The sequence below is a fragment of the Physella acuta genome, unplaced genomic scaffold (assembly GCF_028476545.2).
Source record: "Physella acuta isolate Inbredline_101_S28 unplaced genomic scaffold, ASM2847654v3 ptg000849l, whole genome shotgun sequence".
NCBI classification, from domain to species: domain Eukaryota; kingdom Metazoa; phylum Mollusca; class Gastropoda; family Physidae; genus Physella; species Physella acuta.
The window spans coordinates 177,183-196,638 of record NW_026732366.1 but is presented as its reverse complement, the minus strand read 5'-3'; the positions used below and the strand labels follow the sequence as shown (position 1 = coordinate 196,638).

The window sequence follows — 19,456 nt, the reverse complement described above, 5'->3', positions numbered from 1 at the left end:
TTGATATTTTAAAAAATGGATACATTTTAATAACAGAAGGGTAACATATGATAATTAATTTAAATGTTTAATAATTATATCAGGGGTGGGAGGTAATTTAAAAAGAAATAATAGTAGTATAGTAGGTCCCCTTTGGGTCGCAAAAGGTGGAGGTGGAGGTGCGGTGGAGGTGGAGGTGGAGGTGGAGGTGGAGGTGGAAGTAGGTGGAGGCGGAGGTGGAGGTGGAGGTGGGACAATTGTTGCATATTTTGACCGTTATTGATTGATTTTTGCCCACCTGTTGCATATTTTGACCGTTATTGATTGATTTTCGACCACCTGTTGATTTTTTGTCCCTGTTTTTTTGACCAACTATTGATTTTTTAGCCCGTTGTTGATTGTTCATTAACCAACTGTTGATTATTTTGACTAGTAGGTTATTGTTTTGATCGGTATGTTGACCAATTGACCACGGGTTGGTCAGAGGTGGAGGTGGAGGTGGATTCCCCTATTGATTTGTTTGTATTGAGGGTTAGGTTACCTAGTAGTTGACCAATTGAGCTATTGTTTTATTAATGGTGTTATACATTTGTTGACCAGTTGACCAACTGACCAGTAGTTGACCAGATGATCAGTTTATCGGTTGTTGACCGCTTGACCAGTTATTGGTTGTTTTTATTGACCTGGACGACAGTCCGGCTTTAACAGTATATAGTAAAATAGTATTTCACCACCCTCCAGTGAGGGTGTGGGTGGGGGTGACGCGGGTGGGGGAGGTGGTAGCAGGTGGTACCCCTTCCCTTTTGTGTGTTGCAATCTCATTCTCCCTTTGTCTGAAGTCTGTGTGAGCATGTCCTTTTGTGTGCCGCTACTTGCGTCATACTCAAAGGCAGGTGCTGTACCCCATTGTCTAATCCAACTCACGCGCCTTTACTATCGATTTTTTTAAAGTCATGTTTAAACATGTTGACCGTATAAAATCTTTGTTGAATAGGCCTGGTGGATGTCGAATTCTACTCGTCTTAATATAAAGAGATACAACACGTGCCAACAGCCGGGGCGGTTATTGCCCCCTTCCTGGTTTCTACTTGGTTGTTGTGTTTATGGCTGGCGTTTATTTACACACAAACACACACACACACACAACTTACACACAACTTATATCACAACAAAAGACTTCTTATATTTTATGAATTTATTTCAACTTTCTCCAAGTCATCAAACGCTTTTAAAATATCATATCTCAGGGCGAGTAAACGTTCAAAGGCTACACGAGAGAGATTAATTCCAGAATTATTAGGAAATTTAAGATCTGTACCATCCATAAGATCTCTAAGATTTAAAGTGTTTTTGTTCATGAATTGACTAACGATAGCTACTTTATAACCACTGTCATTCGTCGTTCGTATTTCCGTCACTTTATTACTACTCCTGGCCACAAGTATCCAATCTTCACTAGACATCTTGAAAGCGCGGAAATAAACGTTTATAAGTAGTCCCAATAAGTGCAAGTGTTAAACGTGATATAAGTCGATCGTTAATATATTGTCGAGCCGGTGACGGTGAAAAAGGGTGAAGAATAAGTTTTAGGCTAGCTCCCCGAACTTTCTTCAAAACAAAATAAACTGCGTATAATCCACAGCTGTTGGTTACAATGTCTTGCAAAACTCTTGAATTGTAAACGAATGGTCTGTTTGAATTATTTTTTATAAAAGTCAAAATGGCGGGTTCACGCGGTGGTAATCCAAAACTATCGAAATAAGTAAATTGCGATAGACCATTGAAAAAAAAGACCAACCCAGTGGCTGCCTTCATCCTTGGACGAATCTAAATTTATAATGAACGCCGCTTGCTTCGTTCTATCGATACGAGTAGGTAGTTGATCGCACGCTACAACACCAAAGAGATTTGTGCGTTGTACAAATAAGTCTGCGGCCAGTATACTTTGTAGTTCTCTTGTGTTCATTTTCGTTTATAGGACGCTTTAGGCGGTGTAATCTGTCAACACTTGTCTTGTTTTTGAAATTTCTAACACCGAATCTAGTTCATTATACGCAATAACTTGAATCGGCTCAGTTGTAACTTGTGAAAATTTAAGTTCAATAGAAACAGGTCCAGATTTAGCCAATTCAAATTGTTCACCATCCAAAAGACTGGGGCTTAAATCAAAAGCAAACAAGGTATAGCCGTTCTTAAAGTGCTTATAGTCTATTCCATTCCCAGCATCTTTTCCAACCATACCCAGAGAGAGGTTACTATTGAAAAATGCTCTAATGGCTTGATTCCTATCAAAGTCCATGACCAGTGGTTTCCCCGATAACGATCGTCCATCAACGCTTACATTTAAATACGTCAAGTGAAAATGTTGAAAATTGAAGGGGTTTTTCGTGTAACTCCCATTAAAGGCTGTAGAGGCGACTAGTCCGAGGACTAATCGGGTGGGTGTTTGACTCATATACAAATTGTCTTGATTGTGACTTAACATTCCTTTCGGTATAGCAAAGGTCTTTATAACAACGCGTTTAAAAGGATATTTTTCATTCATTCTCGTTAAAGCCTTTTCATGCGCGATAGAAATCGCCGGGTTAAGTCTGGCCTTTCTAACCACCAATGTTGCGTGCGTTATCATCGCTTTATACCCCTTGTTTTGGTCTGCTGTCAAGAGAGTGAAACTGTCTTTTGCGGGTGTAAGTTTAATTTTAATGTCAACCCCATTCAGCATATAGCGATCTTGGGTGAAAATGTCAGAGTGTATACGTCCCATCATATCGATCTCATGACTTTCAGCAGCGGTGGTGCGGCGAATCCTATACCCATCATTATTATCATCTTTGAACTCCTCGAAATAACACGGTGTGTCCATCGCATATAGAGCAGCTGATAGAGACCCATTCTTGGCATCTTCCCCGTAATTTAACGTAGCCTCCAGATAGGCGCGATACGGATAGGTGTTCTCACTAGCGGTGATTAGTGTGTCGTTGAGAGAAATATCCACTTGGGAAAATAAACTGTGCAAAAAATAATTGACTGGTGCAACATCAGAGTCCACTGATATGGGATCACCATTCGCTAAGGTCACCTTAGCGCGCACATGTAAATACGTGTTGAACAAATCTAGATAGTCTTCACTGTTGCCAGAAATTGCAAATTCTATAGGTGCACTTTGTGCCAAGGATGCGAGGGGGTGTATTTCAACAAATTGACCCTCCTCGACGGCAGTTTGTGTCGGGGGTATACTAAATAAATCCAATCCAGAATGTAAGCACTCACATGAACTTGGATGAATAAGAGCCATGGTTAAGCAAATATATCTGAATACTTGGGATGTTTCTTCTTTCGCTTAGCACACGCCTTCGAATGATTGTGACTTGATCTGTGTGCTAGTTTTATTCGTTTTTCAAAGGGTTCACCTGGTGGTCTCGACAGCGCACGCTTTCTTCTCAATCCGCTTCCTGATTGGTTTTGTCCCAGGTGATCAACGGCGCCTTGTAATAAACGATGACCAGCTTCTTTGGCGTGTTCTTTGAACGATTCTCCAATGTTTCTTCCCGCTAATGCATCGTTTGCAACATGCAACCCGGTACTAACACCTTCTCTGAGTAAAGCCTTACCTCCCGTCTTTAACCAAGGGAGGACCATTCGACCTAGACCACTAAAGAAACTACCAATACCGTGTCCTCTCTGATTTCTTCCACCGATAAAAATTGGTAAACCATGACCGTACTGGTTACAGTAAAAATCTTCGTACAATTTAGGGTTTCGATGTAAAAGGGTATGTTTCACCATGGTGTGAGTTATTCCAGATCGAAATGTTTACGTGTTCTAAAATGGAGTGTCAACACTGACGTTCCACTTGTGAATGAGAGAGATTGTCTCAACTCATCGCATAAAAGTATTTCCACTGTGTCGAATGAAAAGCGGTTCAGGGGGATGTAGTGGGGTTTGTCGTAAATACGAAAAACGGAACTTGGTTTCTTCTCAACGATCGGTACGGTCCGAAGCAAAGGGACCATTACATCTCCAACCGGTCTCGCTTCTACGAGGTCACAATAGACGAATACAATTTTTACTTCGTCTTCCTCGATATGTTTCTCTGTAACTTTACCCGGAACAATCATATAGGCGTTCAACCAGTCACGGACAGTACTTTCTATTCCCGATGCAACTACTTTGACGACAATTTTCTTAAATCCCTTATTACAGTCTGAAATTATAATTTCCACTTTTCGTTCATCTACATCTCTTTTTAATAGTTTTTTTATAGCGTTGACAAGCAGGTCGATGTTTTGGTATTTGGTCTGGCGTAAGCCAAATAGAAAAAGGTTAACGTCTGCACCTTCTTTGATGGAATGATACTGGAGCCAAACTTCATGTTCTCTAATCATACAAAATGCATTCGGCATTTGAATCTCGACCAGACCAACCTCATAGTGCGAATTCACATCGATAGTCTGTGGTAATTTAACGAAGAAATGCCCAGCCTCATTGTCTGGAAATACATTTGGTGATGCATTGCTAGGCAGGGTGACATAAAAACTCATTGTAAAATTTTGGTTCTTGCAATGGTTGGGTTAGGTAAAATATAACCGAGACAGCTGGATAACAACACGACCCAAAGTTTTCCCTCTTTGTCGTCGAGTGTTCCACGCGTCAAATTAAATAGTGAAAAAGCGATGACGACAAATATAACCAACATTTGAGACATGAAAACAATTTCCGGTCGTGTCCTTAGTCTACCGATCCAGCTCGAAATGGTCGAACCGATAGAAGACGTGGTGGATTTGGGTCTCACCTCACTCCCACCGAACGGTCTGAGCGTTTCTTCCAACACGGTCTCATCCATGCTTAGGCTTTTCACTGTTTCAACCATCGTTAGTCTTTATATTTCGAAATGTCTCTAGCTGAAATCCAACTGTTGAATGAAGGGTTATAACCGAACCACTTGACTAAATACTCTTTACCACTGACACCCTTTCTTTCTTGTATAATGTGTTCGATGCGGTACACATTTTTGTCCCCCACTTTCTGAAGCTCTTCTTTGTAAAACGATCCTTTCAATTCTTCACCCGAATCATCTTTTAAGACGTACGTTACGGGTGTTGTTGCGATAACTCGGCTCACCGTAAACAGTTCTTCCGTCCACGAAGGCGTATACCCCTTTTTAAAAGTGTGTCTGCTTTGCCCTATCCGTACACGATCACCTTCGTTAAATACTTTTCGATAGGTAATATCCACTGGTGCGTATAAAGTATTCCACACCCTTTCTTGATTATTCAAATTAACATTCACGGGGGCCATGCGAATACTCCGATGGTATGAATGGTTATAATTGTTGATCAAATCGGCTACCACATCGATGTAACGAAGACGATTTGTTTTAGTAAAGTACCGCCACATTTTTTCTTTTAATGTGCGATTGAATCTTTCAACTATAGCCGCCTTAATATCTTCATTCTCAGTGGTAAAGAAATGAACGCCCTCTGCTTTAAGAAATTTTAAAAATGTCTTGTTGACAAATTCACTACCTTTGTCTGTTTGAAAATTTATAGGTTTTCTAGTCGAAAATATTTTACGCACAGCCTCCACTAGCGCTTTACCCGATTTTTTCCTTATCGGAATTGCCCAGGCGAATTTGCTAAACACATCGATGCAAGTCACTAGGTAAGAAACGCCGTCATTGTCCTTTCGTAACGAGCGCATATCTATGAGATCCGCTTGAAATTGTTGATTTATTCCACCTGTGATGGTGGCGCGCCTTTGAAACCGTCGCCGAAGGGGTTTATGTCACGTGTAGGTATCCTGATGACTTAACCATTCTTTAATTTTTTTAGTTCCAATTTCAGGGTGTTTAAACACACCACCGTAGGCACCTGGTCTACTGGGGTCATAGTAATGTCTTGTTAGTGTTTGGTTTTTTCCCACTCGTCCCATTTGGTAGTACTTGTTTTAGTTTTCTTACTTCTGGTACGTTTCGATGGTGGAGTTTTTTCTACGTATGTCTTTTTATTTTTCTTCAAGGGGCGAACTTGAGAGTCAGGCGAGGCGGTTTTCGTTTTAGGTTCAGAGTCGGTTATGTCGATCGTTTCTTTTTTAGGTTCAGTTATGTTTTCTTGCTGTTTTGAAACCTCGGTCGTTGGTGTATTCACGGTGGATGGTTTCACATTGACTAAACCTAGGGGTTTGTTTCTATAATCGTTAAGTCGCGTCGTGTAGAGCTGTAGTGTCTTTTGATATTGTTTCACTTTGTCGTGTGGTGACAAATCTTCCCTATTTAAGATATGTTCCATTTGCGTATCCAAGAGGCGTAGACTATCGTTGAGTGTGTCGGGTGGTACATAGGGTTGTTGTTGCATAGACTCTAATATACGAGGATCCATTAAAATCATTTTTCTGGCCATCCTTAAAAGCCCAAGACACCTTTAAGCACACCAAGGACTGGTCCGAGTAAAGCACCTATGAAACCTCCGGTCTGCAAAATTTCCTTTCGTCTTTTGACGGTCAATTTCTTTTTGCTAAGTTGTCTCAAGCTCGCTTTGTGACGACGTAGACGTCTCTTCTGAACCGGTGTGAGGGGAACGTTGCCTTTTAAGACATTGTGACAGCACTCGCATAATGTTTTTACGAGGTGGGGCGAAGCATTTTTGACAACTGCTTTCACGACGGGTGGTTTTGCCCGAGCCAATAACCTTAACATTTCACCTTGTCGTTTTACTGACTCAGACATGTTTGCTTTTTTATTTTGGAACGTAAACAACTTGCTGCTCGTGAGAAAAGATACAACTACGTAATCTCAGATTATCCGGTGTTTCCTGTCGAAGGTCGATCAACAAATAACCATGAGGGGCCGATGTCGCGTCCTTAAAACTTTCCTGGACATATGAAACGCGACCTGGGTACATTTGTTTTGCTAAATTTGTAATCTGTGAACCGTCCCTAGGGTTCTTGAACAGTACGATGTAGTGCGAATTGAGACTGATGGTTCTTTGTTCTTTATTTTTTCCGAATAGGTTTTGGACAATATACATGACACTAATATTACGATGATGACTACCTTTCGTAAACAATTTTGTAATTCGCTCATCTGTTTCCACCATCAAATCATCTATCACAACTAGACGACGATGTTTTCCATCCCCCATTGAGCCGTTTTCTATGTCAGGAAGACCTTCCACAAACTGAACGTTCTTGATAGACTCAAACAAAGGTTGCCACTCCCCGTAACAGTAATAAATTTCATCAGGTGTAGGATCCATCATCTCTGACACCTGAGATAAAAACGTTTTAACAAATACCGTTTTACCACACCCGGTAGGGCCAGCTACCAGAGCCGTAAAGGGGTGTTTCCATCTCGGATCCATAGTTTCAATGTTTGAATTTACTTTTAGTAATCCATCTTATATACGACACAGAGTTACATAACTTACATGCACAATTAATAAACACAATAAAATCACAAAAAGACCGTTTCAATGTATATAATAATATATTTATTTATTTAAAAAATCAACCCATCAGCATACAGTCATAAATTATGTCTTATTTACATATCTACATTAGTATAATATGTCGTTAAAATTTATAACTGTCCAAAGTCTTATATGTCTAGGGGAGATGTTGTCACATTGTCTGGCTGTACCTGTCTTTTAATATAAAAGTAAGAAAGTGCATTTTTGTGTTGGGTGTATGTATAAACCCAGTTGTTGAGTGCCCTGAAACCTGTATTTATCCCACCACCCGGTATTTTTGTCGTGAGGACCTGCATAAAGGTGTCTTTGTCTAGTGTGTTGTGATTTTTGGATAGGCCTTTGGTTGATGTTTTAGGATCGTTGTCTCCAAAACAGTGGTAAGACTTGCTACATAAGGATATCATCCCATCCCCTTCATATTCTAACTTAAACAACCCCGGTGTTCTTTTCTCATAACGTTTCCTATCACTACACCCCTGACAATGACTATCTACCGTACCCTTGTCGCTTATAAATTGTGGTCTATGTGAGTCGCATACTTCTGAGGGGAACCATTTGTCGTAAATGTCAAAAAATTCGTGTTCTAGTCCCGGTCTTACGGCTTTTAATAAGTCATCGGTACTTAAGGCTAAGTATAAACTGTCAGTGTCCATCTCGCAGAGTTGCAAGTCGGTTCTATCTATATATTTGTCTATAAAGTCATAATAAAATTCTCAAACCCTTTCTCATTAGCTTTATCATTACTACCCCTAGATTTAGGTGGATATAGCTCCCTTATTTGGTTAAAAATAGGCTCGAACTGCTTTCTCAAAATATCATAAGCTGCCTCAGCGATTGTATGTAGTCTGTCAATAACTCTAGTCACTAAGTCTTGGGGATCACCAGTCGAAATAAAACATATGGGTTCGACGAACCCATCTACGTTTGATGCAATCGCACACGACAAGGGTACGTGCTTGGCTACACTAGTTGTTGAACTACCTAACGTGGGTAAGTTTGAGTGGTCGAAAAAACACTCAAAATCATATGTTGCTCTAAATGGATAAACAAAATTACTATCTACATCTACCCCATACCCTTCTAAAAACTCCCAAATTGTCTTCTGTGTCTGATAAACCCCTCCCTTATACCTATCTACTGGTTTACCCCCATTACACCCTTTCGCGTGTCTGTTTAATTGCTTAACGGTGGGCCATAATTTATTACACATAGAACACGCGAAAGAGTGCCCCGCCCCATCTATATTATTAATGTATATAAAATGATTATTAAAAAATAAAAGATATAATGTTTCCCTAAACCTATCACTACTTCTAAGTTTGGGACAAAGGATCTGATTTTCGTTAAATTAAAAAATATCAATATTTATATTAAAACAGGACTCTAAGAGGGGAATTTCGACTAAACTAACCCCACTAAAATTATCCAAGGTCCCGAGACCTTGATATTCTTGCCACTGTTTCGCGAGGATTTGTGTTGTTTTTCTAAGATCTTTTGTGGGTGGTCCTAAGTGTCTGGATAAACATCTAAAAAAACAGAAATTGTCTGTGTAGGGTTTTGAGTGTGAATCGTGTTGTAAAGTGTTAAAGGCGTGATTATGTTTGATGAAATCGGGAACGTCTGTGAGAAGGCAACCTATGGGGAATTCGTTAAGGTGATATAGATAGAATGTGGTGGCTGGAATGATCTCAACGGCGTATTTCGTATTAGGCCTATTGTGTTGTGCGTAGTTTAGAATGTCTGCTGTGTTTAAGTGTTCTAAAAAATCTTTAAAATCTACTCTATTGTTAATTAATTTGGGAAGCACTAAGACGCATGCATTGTTGTTACTTGAGTGAAAAAACCTATATTCCCCTGTTTCTTTATGTTTTAAAATGGAATGATGACTATAATTGATTTTGAACCGCTTAGTTTGTGTGTTAAATATGGTATCTACGAGTTTTGTATCCCAGTCTATTGGAGTAGTGTCTAGTGGGCTGTGAAAAAAATTGAATGTGGATATATGTTTGCCTGTAGTTGCGTGTGTCTGTATGGAGTGCCAATTGTCAATGTATATGTTTTGTAATTCGCTGTTTAAGTTGTAAATGGTGTCAATTTCGTCGAACGGTAAGTCTAAGTCGTTCATTTCCTCTAAATCTAGGTCTACCACATCTCCCCTTAGGGCATCTACAAGTATAGCGTTGGTGTCAACATTAACGTTACTGTCGTTGTGAGGTGTCTTTAGACGTTTGTTTGATGTTTCGTCATAGGTCCTTTGTCTCTTTAATTGTATAGGTAGGTTGTCTGTTTGTCTGTCGTTTGCTGATGGAGGTTGTTCAGTTTGTCTGTCAGATGTTAATGTCGGTTGTTCAGTTTGTCTGTCAGATGCTGATGGGGCATCGGTTGGTGTAAGTGGATTGGTGTGTGCTGTGGTGGTGTGTCTTTTTAAATTGTCAATTCTAGTGTACATTTTGCCGCATTCGGTGCATGGATATTTTCCTCGGCCATGTGCAGTAGCTTGGTGCCTTTTCAAAGTGTCACTCCTGTTGAACACACGTGGACAGGTGGCGCATTCGTATCGGTTCATGGTTGAGTGACTGGCTGGATGGGTGGCTTGCATCTCAGTCTGTCTGTACAAGTAAGAAAGAAAAAAGAAAAAAAAAAAAAAAATAAGCGTAAATAAAATTAAAGTAAATATATTTGACAACTTATTTAAAAATAAATAAGACGTAATTAAAGGGTATAAGCGTATTTTATATTAACAGGGTTAATTCGATTAAAATTTATCAATAAAATAAATAAAATAAATAAAATAAACAGTATTGAACTTACTTTTTTTAATGTTAATGTCTAAGCCGGCTTGAGAGCTGTCAGTCGGAGGGTTGGTGTATGTGGGTGGTTCGGCTGGATATGGGTGGGTTGGCTTTTTGGCTAGTTCAATGGCTTGTTCAGTGGTTAGGATTGACTGTATAATAAAAAATAAAACGAATACCTGTGACTACTTATTTTAAAAATTAAAGATATAATTAAAGGGTAAAAAATAAAGTTCCCTTTTCAAAGCTGCTGGTATATAGGACAAGTGCAGTAGAGTTCACTTGTTTCTGTAGCCTCAGTATATGAAGTGGTAATGTGGTCAGCACTATTTACTTTCCCTAACGTAAGTCAAGACAACAAAAGTACTCAGGGGTGATTTACTGTCTTGAGTCCGGATTCGAACTCGTAACTTACAGATTAACATTAAAGCAAATACATTCGACTATTAATTTAAAAAGATAAATAAGATTTAATTAAAAGGGAATAAACGTATCTTCATTAGTAATATAATGGCTGGGTTGGGTGTATATTACAAATTAAAGCGAATACATTTGACTACAAGAAAATAAATAAATAAAATTTTATTAAAGGGAATAAACGTATCTTTATATTCGCTGAGTTAACGCCCTTAAAAGAATATATATATATATATATATATATATATCTATATATATATATATATATATAAGAAAAATAAAAAATAAAAATATTATCCTTACCTTAGGGCTGGATGATGTGAATGTCTAAGATGAAGTGAGCTCGGTCCGTAGTAGGGTAGCTGATTCGATGAGTGCGGAATGACAAAGTATGCGGTCCGTAGCAGTATAGTTAGTTCAGTGGACGCGGTATCACAACGTATGTATTCCGTAGCAGGATGGCTGGTTGGCTGGACGTGAAGATGAGTTGAAGTCTTGAGAAGTAGTGTTTGAAGTAAAATTTCGTCTGAATTTATACTTTATGAACGCGTGGGTCAATTATGCAGGCGTGGGTAACGCAGATGTGGAGGTCGTTGAACTCTACTGCAATCCTTGGTTTAAAAAACAAAAAAAACATAAAGCCTCACTATGAACGCGTGGTCTAATTATGCAGGCGTGTGTCACGCAGATGTGGAGGTCATTGAACTCTCCCTCCGATCCTTGGTTTAAAAACAAAACATACCTCGTCACCTGCTTGATACATAAAATCAAAAATCTAATTTCTTTATATCGCCTGTTTCACGCTTGCGCAGTGAAACGAGTCGTCCCTTTGGACCAAGACGCGGTCGGGTTTTCAAAGCCTATTATCCGCCCCTCAGCTACCCATACAATGGGTATTGTCCTCACAGAATACAATGGGCGGTCGACGCGTGCCCGTGTTTCGGTTGTGCGTGGAATTTGTAAACATTACTACATGCTAAATTTATTCAAAATTCTATACGCAGACACCGCGGGTGTAAACAAGGGGAAGGGTGGAGCGGGCCATTGTGTACTGCATACCAGGATTGACGGGCGCGTGTTTTAACACTTACGATTGGTCCCGAGTTTAGTGCCGTAATTTTTATCGACTATTCTATAAGCAGACAACGCGGATGTTTATACAAAGGTTATTGACCTCACAGAATACAAAAGAAGGTGGTCGCGTGCTGCATCACCCGCGATTTCAGGAGGTCGTTGAACTACACTACTAACCGTTCGCGGTTTATTTTGTTTTTGATGGAGCTAGCCTAAAACTTATTCTTCACCCTTTTTTCACCGTCACCGGCTCGACAATATATTAACGATCGACTTATATCACGTTTAACACTTGCACTTATTGGGACTACTTATAAACGTTTATTTCCGCGCTTTCAAGATGTCTAGTGAAGATTGGATACTTGTGGCCAGGAGTAGTAATAAAGTGACGGAAATACGAACGACGAATGACAGTGGTTATAAAGTAGCTATCGTTAGTCAATTCATGAACAAAAACACTTTAAATCTTAGAGATCTTATGGATGGTACAGATCTTAAATTTCCTAATAATTCTGGAATTAATCTCTCTCGTGTAGCCTTTGAACGTTTACTCGCCCTGAGATATGATATTTTAAAAGCGTTTGATGACTTGGAGAAAGTTGAAATAAATTCATAAAATATAAGAAGTCTTTTGTTGTGATATAAGTTGTGTGTAAGTTGTGTGTGTGTGTGTGTTTGTGTGTAAATAAACGCCAGCCATAAACACAACAACCAAGTAGAAACCAGGAAGGGGGCAATAACCGCCCCGGCTGTTGGCACGTGTTGTATCTCTTTATATTAAGACGAGTAGAATTCGACATCCACCAGGCCTATTCAACAAAGATTTTATACGGTCAACATGTTTAAACATGACTTTAAAAAAATCGATAGTAAAGGCGCGTGAGTTGGATTAGACAATGGGGTACAGCACCTGCCTTTGAGTATGACGCAAGTAGCGGCACACAAAAGGACATGCTCACACAGACTTCAGACAAAGGGAGAATGAGATTGCAACACACAAAAGGGAAGGGGTACCACCTGCTACCACCTCCCCCACCCGCGTCACCCCCACCCACACCCTCACTGGAGGGTGGTGAAATACTATTTTACTATATACTGTTAAAGCCGGACTGTCGTCCAGGTCAATAAAAACAACCAATAACTGGTCAAGCGGTCAACAACCGATAAACTGATCATCTGGTCAACTACTGGTCAGTTGGTCAACTGGTCAACAAATGTATAACACCATTAATAAAACAATAGCTCAATTGGTCAACTACTAGGTAACCTAACCCTCAATACAAACAAATCAATAGGGGAATCCACCTCCACCTCCACCTCTGACCAACCCGTGGTCAAGTGGTCAATTGGTCAACATACCGATCAAAACAATAACCTACTAGTCAAAATAATCAACAGTTGGTTAATGAACAATCAACAACGGGCTAAAAAATCAATAGTTGGTCAAAAAAACAGGGACAAAAAATCAACAGGTGGTCGAAAATCAATCAATAACGGTCAAAATATGCAACAGGTGGGCAAAAATCAATCAATAACGGTCAAAATATGCAACAATTGTCCCACCTCCACCTCCACCTCCGCCTCCACCTACTTCCACCTCCACCTCCACCTCCACCTCCACCGCACCTCCACCTCCACCTCCACCTCCACCTTTTGCGACCCAAAGGGGACCTACTATACTACTAATAATTCAACTCACGCTAATTTAAAATATGGCGGGAGTAATCTCCCCTAAACGTTCTCGAATATTCTTATATAACACTACGGGGGGGGGGGCGGCAACTTGGGATATAGACAGGATTTTAATTTATTTTTCAATCCGGCATCCCGACGGGTTGCTATTTGGTACCCCGGATCTTCCTGTGAGCGCTGTAGTGCCTTCGTTTGTTTCAAACAGTGTGATAGGCTATGGATAAGAAGGGTTACTAAAGTCCTTCACAAAATCGAATCCAGTTCACCCCAACAGATTGCTATTTGGCGCCCCAGGCCTCCCCGTGATCGCTATAGCGCCTACGTTCGTTTAAGAGAGGGCAATAGACTATGGATAAGTTGCGGTATTATAGTCGTTTACAAAGTTGAATCAGGCGGTTCCGCTGGGGCGCCGGCAGGGTGCGATTTGGTTTCCCGGGCTAAACTCTGATCACTATGTGGTTATGTTTGCATTTATGTTTTGCTTTATTGTTTGCGTTTAGGTTTATGTTTATGTTTACGTTTGCGTTTTCGTTTGTATTTTTTTGCGTTTTGCATTTGTGTTTGCGTTTGTGTTTGCATTGTGTTAGTGTTTGCGTTTTCTCTCGAGTTTGTGTTTGCGTTTGCATTGTGTTTGCTTTTGTGTTTGTGTTTTCGTGTGCCTTTTTTGTGTTGGCGTTTTCGTTTGTGTTTTTTCTTTTGTGTTTGTGTTTGCGTTTGCGTTGTGTTTGATTTTGAGTTTGTGTTTGTGTTTGCGCTGTGTTTGCGTTTGTGTTTTCTTTTGTGTTTGTGTTTAGCTTTGATCTGTTCAATAGTTGCTACATTTAAACTTATAACTTGTTTGAAAGCATGAACCTCCAATGCACCAAGATTCTCTATTTAAAAAAGAATGAAATAGTTGTAATTATTGTGTACATATGTACATATTTTGTGGCTAAATTGAGTGCTTTATTGATCTTCTCTCAACTCCATTGTGTGACATCGCATTTCCGCCCTTGGTTTAATTTTAAGCAGGTTGTGAGCGGTTAGTCCACCCCGCGCGTAGACAAGCTCTAGTCACTCATATTCAGAACACCAACGCAGGAGAAAGCTATAAACATTGTGTAGTCAAAATGTGCCGCTTGATGAAAAAGTGCCTTACATTTACACTCACAGCTTGTATTGTCCTTGCAGGTGAGTGATACTTCGCATTATGACAGGTTAGTGAAACCTTATGACAGATCTCTGATAAAAACATATGCTCACACCAAGTATTGATGGCCTCATTTAGTAGTGTTTTCTGTCCATATTGAATATATTTTGATAAAGTTCTACTTTCACTTTCGTTGATGTAATATACCAATTTTGTAATGTATTCAAGCGAACCAAAATTATTATTTTAATTCAATAATTGTCAGTCCTTCGCTATAAATTATGATTAACGATTTCCCAATTTCTTTTTTTTTTAAATTCAGAAACAGATGTTGAGTGTGCCAACCAAGTGCTGTGTATTTTGAAAAAATATTGCGTGTCCGTTCCAGGCCCTCTGATACTTGATATGATACATGTTGATGGTTACTGCGCGTAAATAGCTTTTCTCACTTTTCTAGTCCGCTTATTTTCAATATTTCTAAATTCAGCTACAGCGAATTAATTATTCTATTATTTTCTCTTATTCTCTTATTTTCTTTTTTTTTGTCCCATGGGAAGCAATAACATTTTTGAAAAGTATGAAACAAAATTTACAATTCTGAATCGTTTTACCGTTATGTTTAGTTTTCTAACAAAACTTTTTTTTCCCTTAATCGTAAACGGAGTAAAGAGGACGTGTTTAAACCTTGAACACTTTTCACACCTTTATGGCTTGGAAAACTTCATATATAAGTATTAAGGGTCGTCCATAAATGACGTCACACTCGTAGGGGGAGGGGGGGGGGGGGTCCGTAATTTTGTGACGGTGTGTGGTGAGGGGGAAGGGGGGTGGTCGGTGGTCCGTAATTTTGTGACGGTGTGTGATGAGGGGGAAGGGGGGGGGGTTCAGATGGTGCGACGTCACACTTTTGCATTATAGAAAAGCAATGTTAGAAAACGTGTTTTAGACGTTATTTCGCGTTTTAGAAAACTCTTTTAATAAATTTTAATAGGAATTGATCAAAATACTCTATTTTGACAGAGTTCAGACAAGATTTAGAAAAAATTTCGATGTTTTAAAAAAAAAATCAACTGAAATTTTGAGGGGTGGGGGGTTGTTGGCTGAGGTGTGACGTCATTTTAAGGGGGGGGGGGGTCTGGCTTTTTGTGACGATGTGTGACGGAGGGGAGGGGGGAGGTAAAAATCGTCCAAAAAAGCGTGACGTCATTTATGGATGACCCCTTATCTACAATTTGTTGATTTCGATAAATTTGTAATGAATCTATTCATACCATTATGGGTTATTAGTGTCATATTTTACTTTGTTGTACTGTATTCACAGTATATCGGTGACTCAGACCCCCTACCGGTTGAAATATATACTGTAGTTACTGATTGTTATTATTATAAACGGTACAATTATGCTCTTGACTGTTGTCAACTTTAAAACGAAAGAGGTTAAATTAGCAAAAGTAAAGTTTAGTTCTAGGGTTATTTAAGTTAGATATTTAGCTTTCTATCTATGCAAAGCCAGAATGTATTCCCGTGTTCTACACTGTATTATTACTAACACAAATTTCAAAACAATACAAAATTGTAATGATCTTTTTTTTAAATTTTATTATACAAAAATTGCAATGTTTAAAATTGAACAAGCGTATTTTGCCGACCTTGCAATTTTTGGATTGTTATTTTTATTACTTGTTTTATCGTAGCGACATAAAAGATGTGAAAACATGTATGGGGTTATGCATGAATGAGAAATGTCCGGACAATCGCTACGAACATTTTTTTATGCAAATGTTTGGTAGAGAAGTAGAAAATTTGTATGAAGTGCTTTGTGGAGAACACGGGGAAAAGGGTATGTAAACCTAGTTAATCGTTTCTTAAGGGTTTTTTAAGGGCTTATAAAATTACAGATGAACACATCTGCATCTGCATCGGCATCTACATTTACATCAACATCCACATCCACATCCAAATCTAAATCTAAATCTAAATCTAAATCTAAATCTAAATCTAAATCTAAATCTAAATCTAAATCTAAATCTAAATCTAAATCTAAATCTAAATCTAAATCTAAATCTAAATCTAAATCTAAATCTAAATCTAAATCTAAATCTAAATCTAAATCTAAATCTAAATCTAAATCTATATCTAAATCTAAATCTAAATCTAAATCTAAATAAAATCTAAATCATCTACAACTACAATTACAACTACAACTATAATGACTACAATTACTACTACAACTACAGCTACAACTACAGCTGCAGCTACAGCCACAACCACAACCACAATTATATTTACATTTACATTCAGATTTGTTTCCACATAACCTACATCTACATTATCTACACTTGCATCATCTCTACGTCGTATACATCTACAACATCTATAACACTCTACAGCATCTATATCATCAACTACATCATCTACTGCATCATCTACAGCTACATCTACAACCTACAACAGTCTTCATCATCTACATCTACAAAACTCTTCATTATCTTCATCATCTAACATCTATCTGGGAGCCGTAAGGAATGAGAAGCAAACGAACACAATTTGAATCTAAAACTATTTTGTCTATCCAAATATAAAATATATTCTACTCATTGTGTGGACGCTGTATATGACCTTAATGATACACAATGTCTGCAGTTATTACAGGACTTTCAAACTGCATGCAAGTTCTCTTTAAAAAGGACGAAAATTTGGAATCATTGCAATCCACTTGTTTAAAGCGGGCAACCGGTGAGTGCCTTGAATCTGATCAGTCACGTAGACTAAGGTAAGAAAAAAAATAATGCGCTGGTCTTTAAATCTTTAAATCTTTGATCTCGTGTTTCTTTCTACAGCATACTATATCAACTTTAGTTTAACTGGCATTTTTGTTTTTATATAGTTGTCGATTTGTAAAGTTGATCGAATGTATCAAAAAGGGATCTCAAACAGTTTGTGGGGAACTCAGCGCAGACTTTTTGGGAAAGGATTTTGCTTTGCATTTGTTTACCAGGTTGTATTGATTATGAGAAACAGATCCAGTAAATTGAGGCTGAAGGCGCTGAAACATATTAATTAATGTAAACTATTGTTTCGTATCTATCGCCTAATAAATTTTTGAACTGTTTATTGTAAATTCAAAAAAATTTTCCACCACTCGTTTGTGTTGTATCTTGTGTAACTAGTTTTGTTTACTTTTATGAACAACACAACTCATGTTTTTTAGGAATGGCAAAGAACTTACATATTAATGTTTAAAACCATGATTCACACATTATTTAAATGATTCAGAAAACGTACCGTAATGCTGAGAAGTTAATGAAGTTAATGATAATTGTTTTAGCGTGCGAATAAATACTAAACCTGACTGTAAAAAGTAAGATAAATGAAGGACAAAATATCGTTAGTCGAAGAATTTCTGAGTGTTAGACAAAATATTGATGAAAATATAAAGCCTGTAGTCTCTATAGGGTCTACAAAACCAAACCTAAACACAAGCAGCGACAACTAGGATACATAAAAATATGACGATAATTTTTTTACTTTCTCGTATAGAGAAAGTATTGTAATCGTGCAAAAAAAAAAACAACGAGATTTTATGGAAATCTCGACGTTTTACACCTCTCTAGTCGGAAAAACATAATTTTGCAATCTTGTCCTTATGTCTGTGTGTGTATGTATGTATGTGTGTGTGTGTGTGTGTCTGTAAACACGATAACTTGAGTACCGTTACAGCTAGGTTGATGAAATTTCATATATAAGTATTATATCAAAGTCGTAGATCCGTATCAACTTTTGATTTCCGATAACCGGAAGTGGGCATTTTTCAACTTTGAATTTTTCAAAAGCCTATAACTAGGGTACTATTTCAGATAGATAAATGACATTTCACATGTAAGAATAAGATCTAATTATCTGCCTTCTGTTCGATTTTGAGTAATTTCCGTTTACCGGAAGTAGTAATTTTCGCTATTTCCGATTTCTCAAAAAAAAAAACGCATGTGAATTTATAAAGTACTAATAATATTGCACACTATTTTGCACATTTTATTTGACATTCACTTGGTGTGCAATTCTTTTTTTTCTACGAGATTTTATTCTGTTTTAAAAAGTTTAAGTATTTAAAATGGATTAAAGATCATGTCTATATCCCGAGTTGCCATCCCCTGTTGTTTTATATAAGAATATACAAGAAAGTTTAGGGGAGATCACACTCGGTTTATTTTAAAAGATTCCGTAAAAAAAGAAAAAAAAACACGGATTATATTGTAAATTGGTCTGACATATTTTTTTTTAAAATAATAGGATTCTGTTACAAGGCCATGATTTAACTATATGTAATGAAATAAAATATCAATAGAGAACTATGACTAAATGTAGGAAATCCTTTCGAACATCGTGGAGATAGTTTATGATTTGACAGTTTTTGTAGTGATGATTTGACACTTAATGTAGTCAGTGTTTCTTTCAGACATTTTTCTCCCGGGCACTTGAAATTTTCGGGGAAGTAGGGGTGGGCGGACACTGTTAAAAGTATTTATTTTCTATATAAATTTCATTTCGTTCGGGTGCGGTAGACTTACTGTGGCAGATTGAAAGTTCACAGTAGTAGATAGAAATTCATATTAAGGTGGTACTTTGGGGTAGGATGGGGGCCTGGTTAGGCTTCAAGTACAATCAATCGATATATGTGGTGGCGCCCATTCCTCTCCATGCCTAGCCACAGCCGGGTGGCTCCATCTAGATGGCTCGACTTTGGTACGAACACATGATCGCTGACGTTCATCTAGGAACTCTTGCGCCCTGGTGTTTCTTCCAGACTTTTTTCTCCGGGGGGGGGGGGGGCTAAAGTTTTCAGGGGGGGGGGGGACTAAAATTTCCGGTGGGCGGACACCGTTAAAAGTATATGTTTTCTGTATAAA

General features: G+C 38.3%; 1 protein-coding gene across 1 annotated transcript; it reads left to right on the top strand.

Moving 5' to 3' along the window:
• Positions 1-14,482: 14,482 nt before the first annotated feature.
• LOC131952074 (uncharacterized) lies at positions 14,483-17,660 on the top strand. The gene is made up of 5 exons (XM_059314568.1): positions 14,483-14,590; positions 14,872-14,980; positions 16,244-16,389; positions 17,193-17,322; positions 17,437-17,660. The coding sequence occupies exons 1-5, from the start codon at positions 14,530-14,532 to the stop codon at positions 17,555-17,557; spliced, it is 567 nt and encodes a 188-aa protein (XP_059170551.1). The 5' UTR covers positions 14,483-14,529; the 3' UTR covers positions 17,558-17,660.
• The last annotated feature ends 1,796 nt before the right edge of the window (positions 17,661-19,456 follow it).

Coding starts and splice junctions, on each gene's coding strand:
- LOC131952074 (XM_059314568.1), top strand. CDS start 14,530: ATGTGCCGCTTGATGAAAAAGTGCCTTACATTTACACTCACAGCTTGT. Junction 14,981..16,243: donor CATGTTGATGGTTACTGCGC/GTAAATAGCTTT, acceptor GTTTTATCGTAG/CGACATAAAAGATGTGAAAA. Junction 17,323..17,436: donor GATCAGTCACGTAGACTAAG/GTAAGAAAAAAA, acceptor GTTTTTATATAG/TTGTCGATTTGTAAAGTTGA.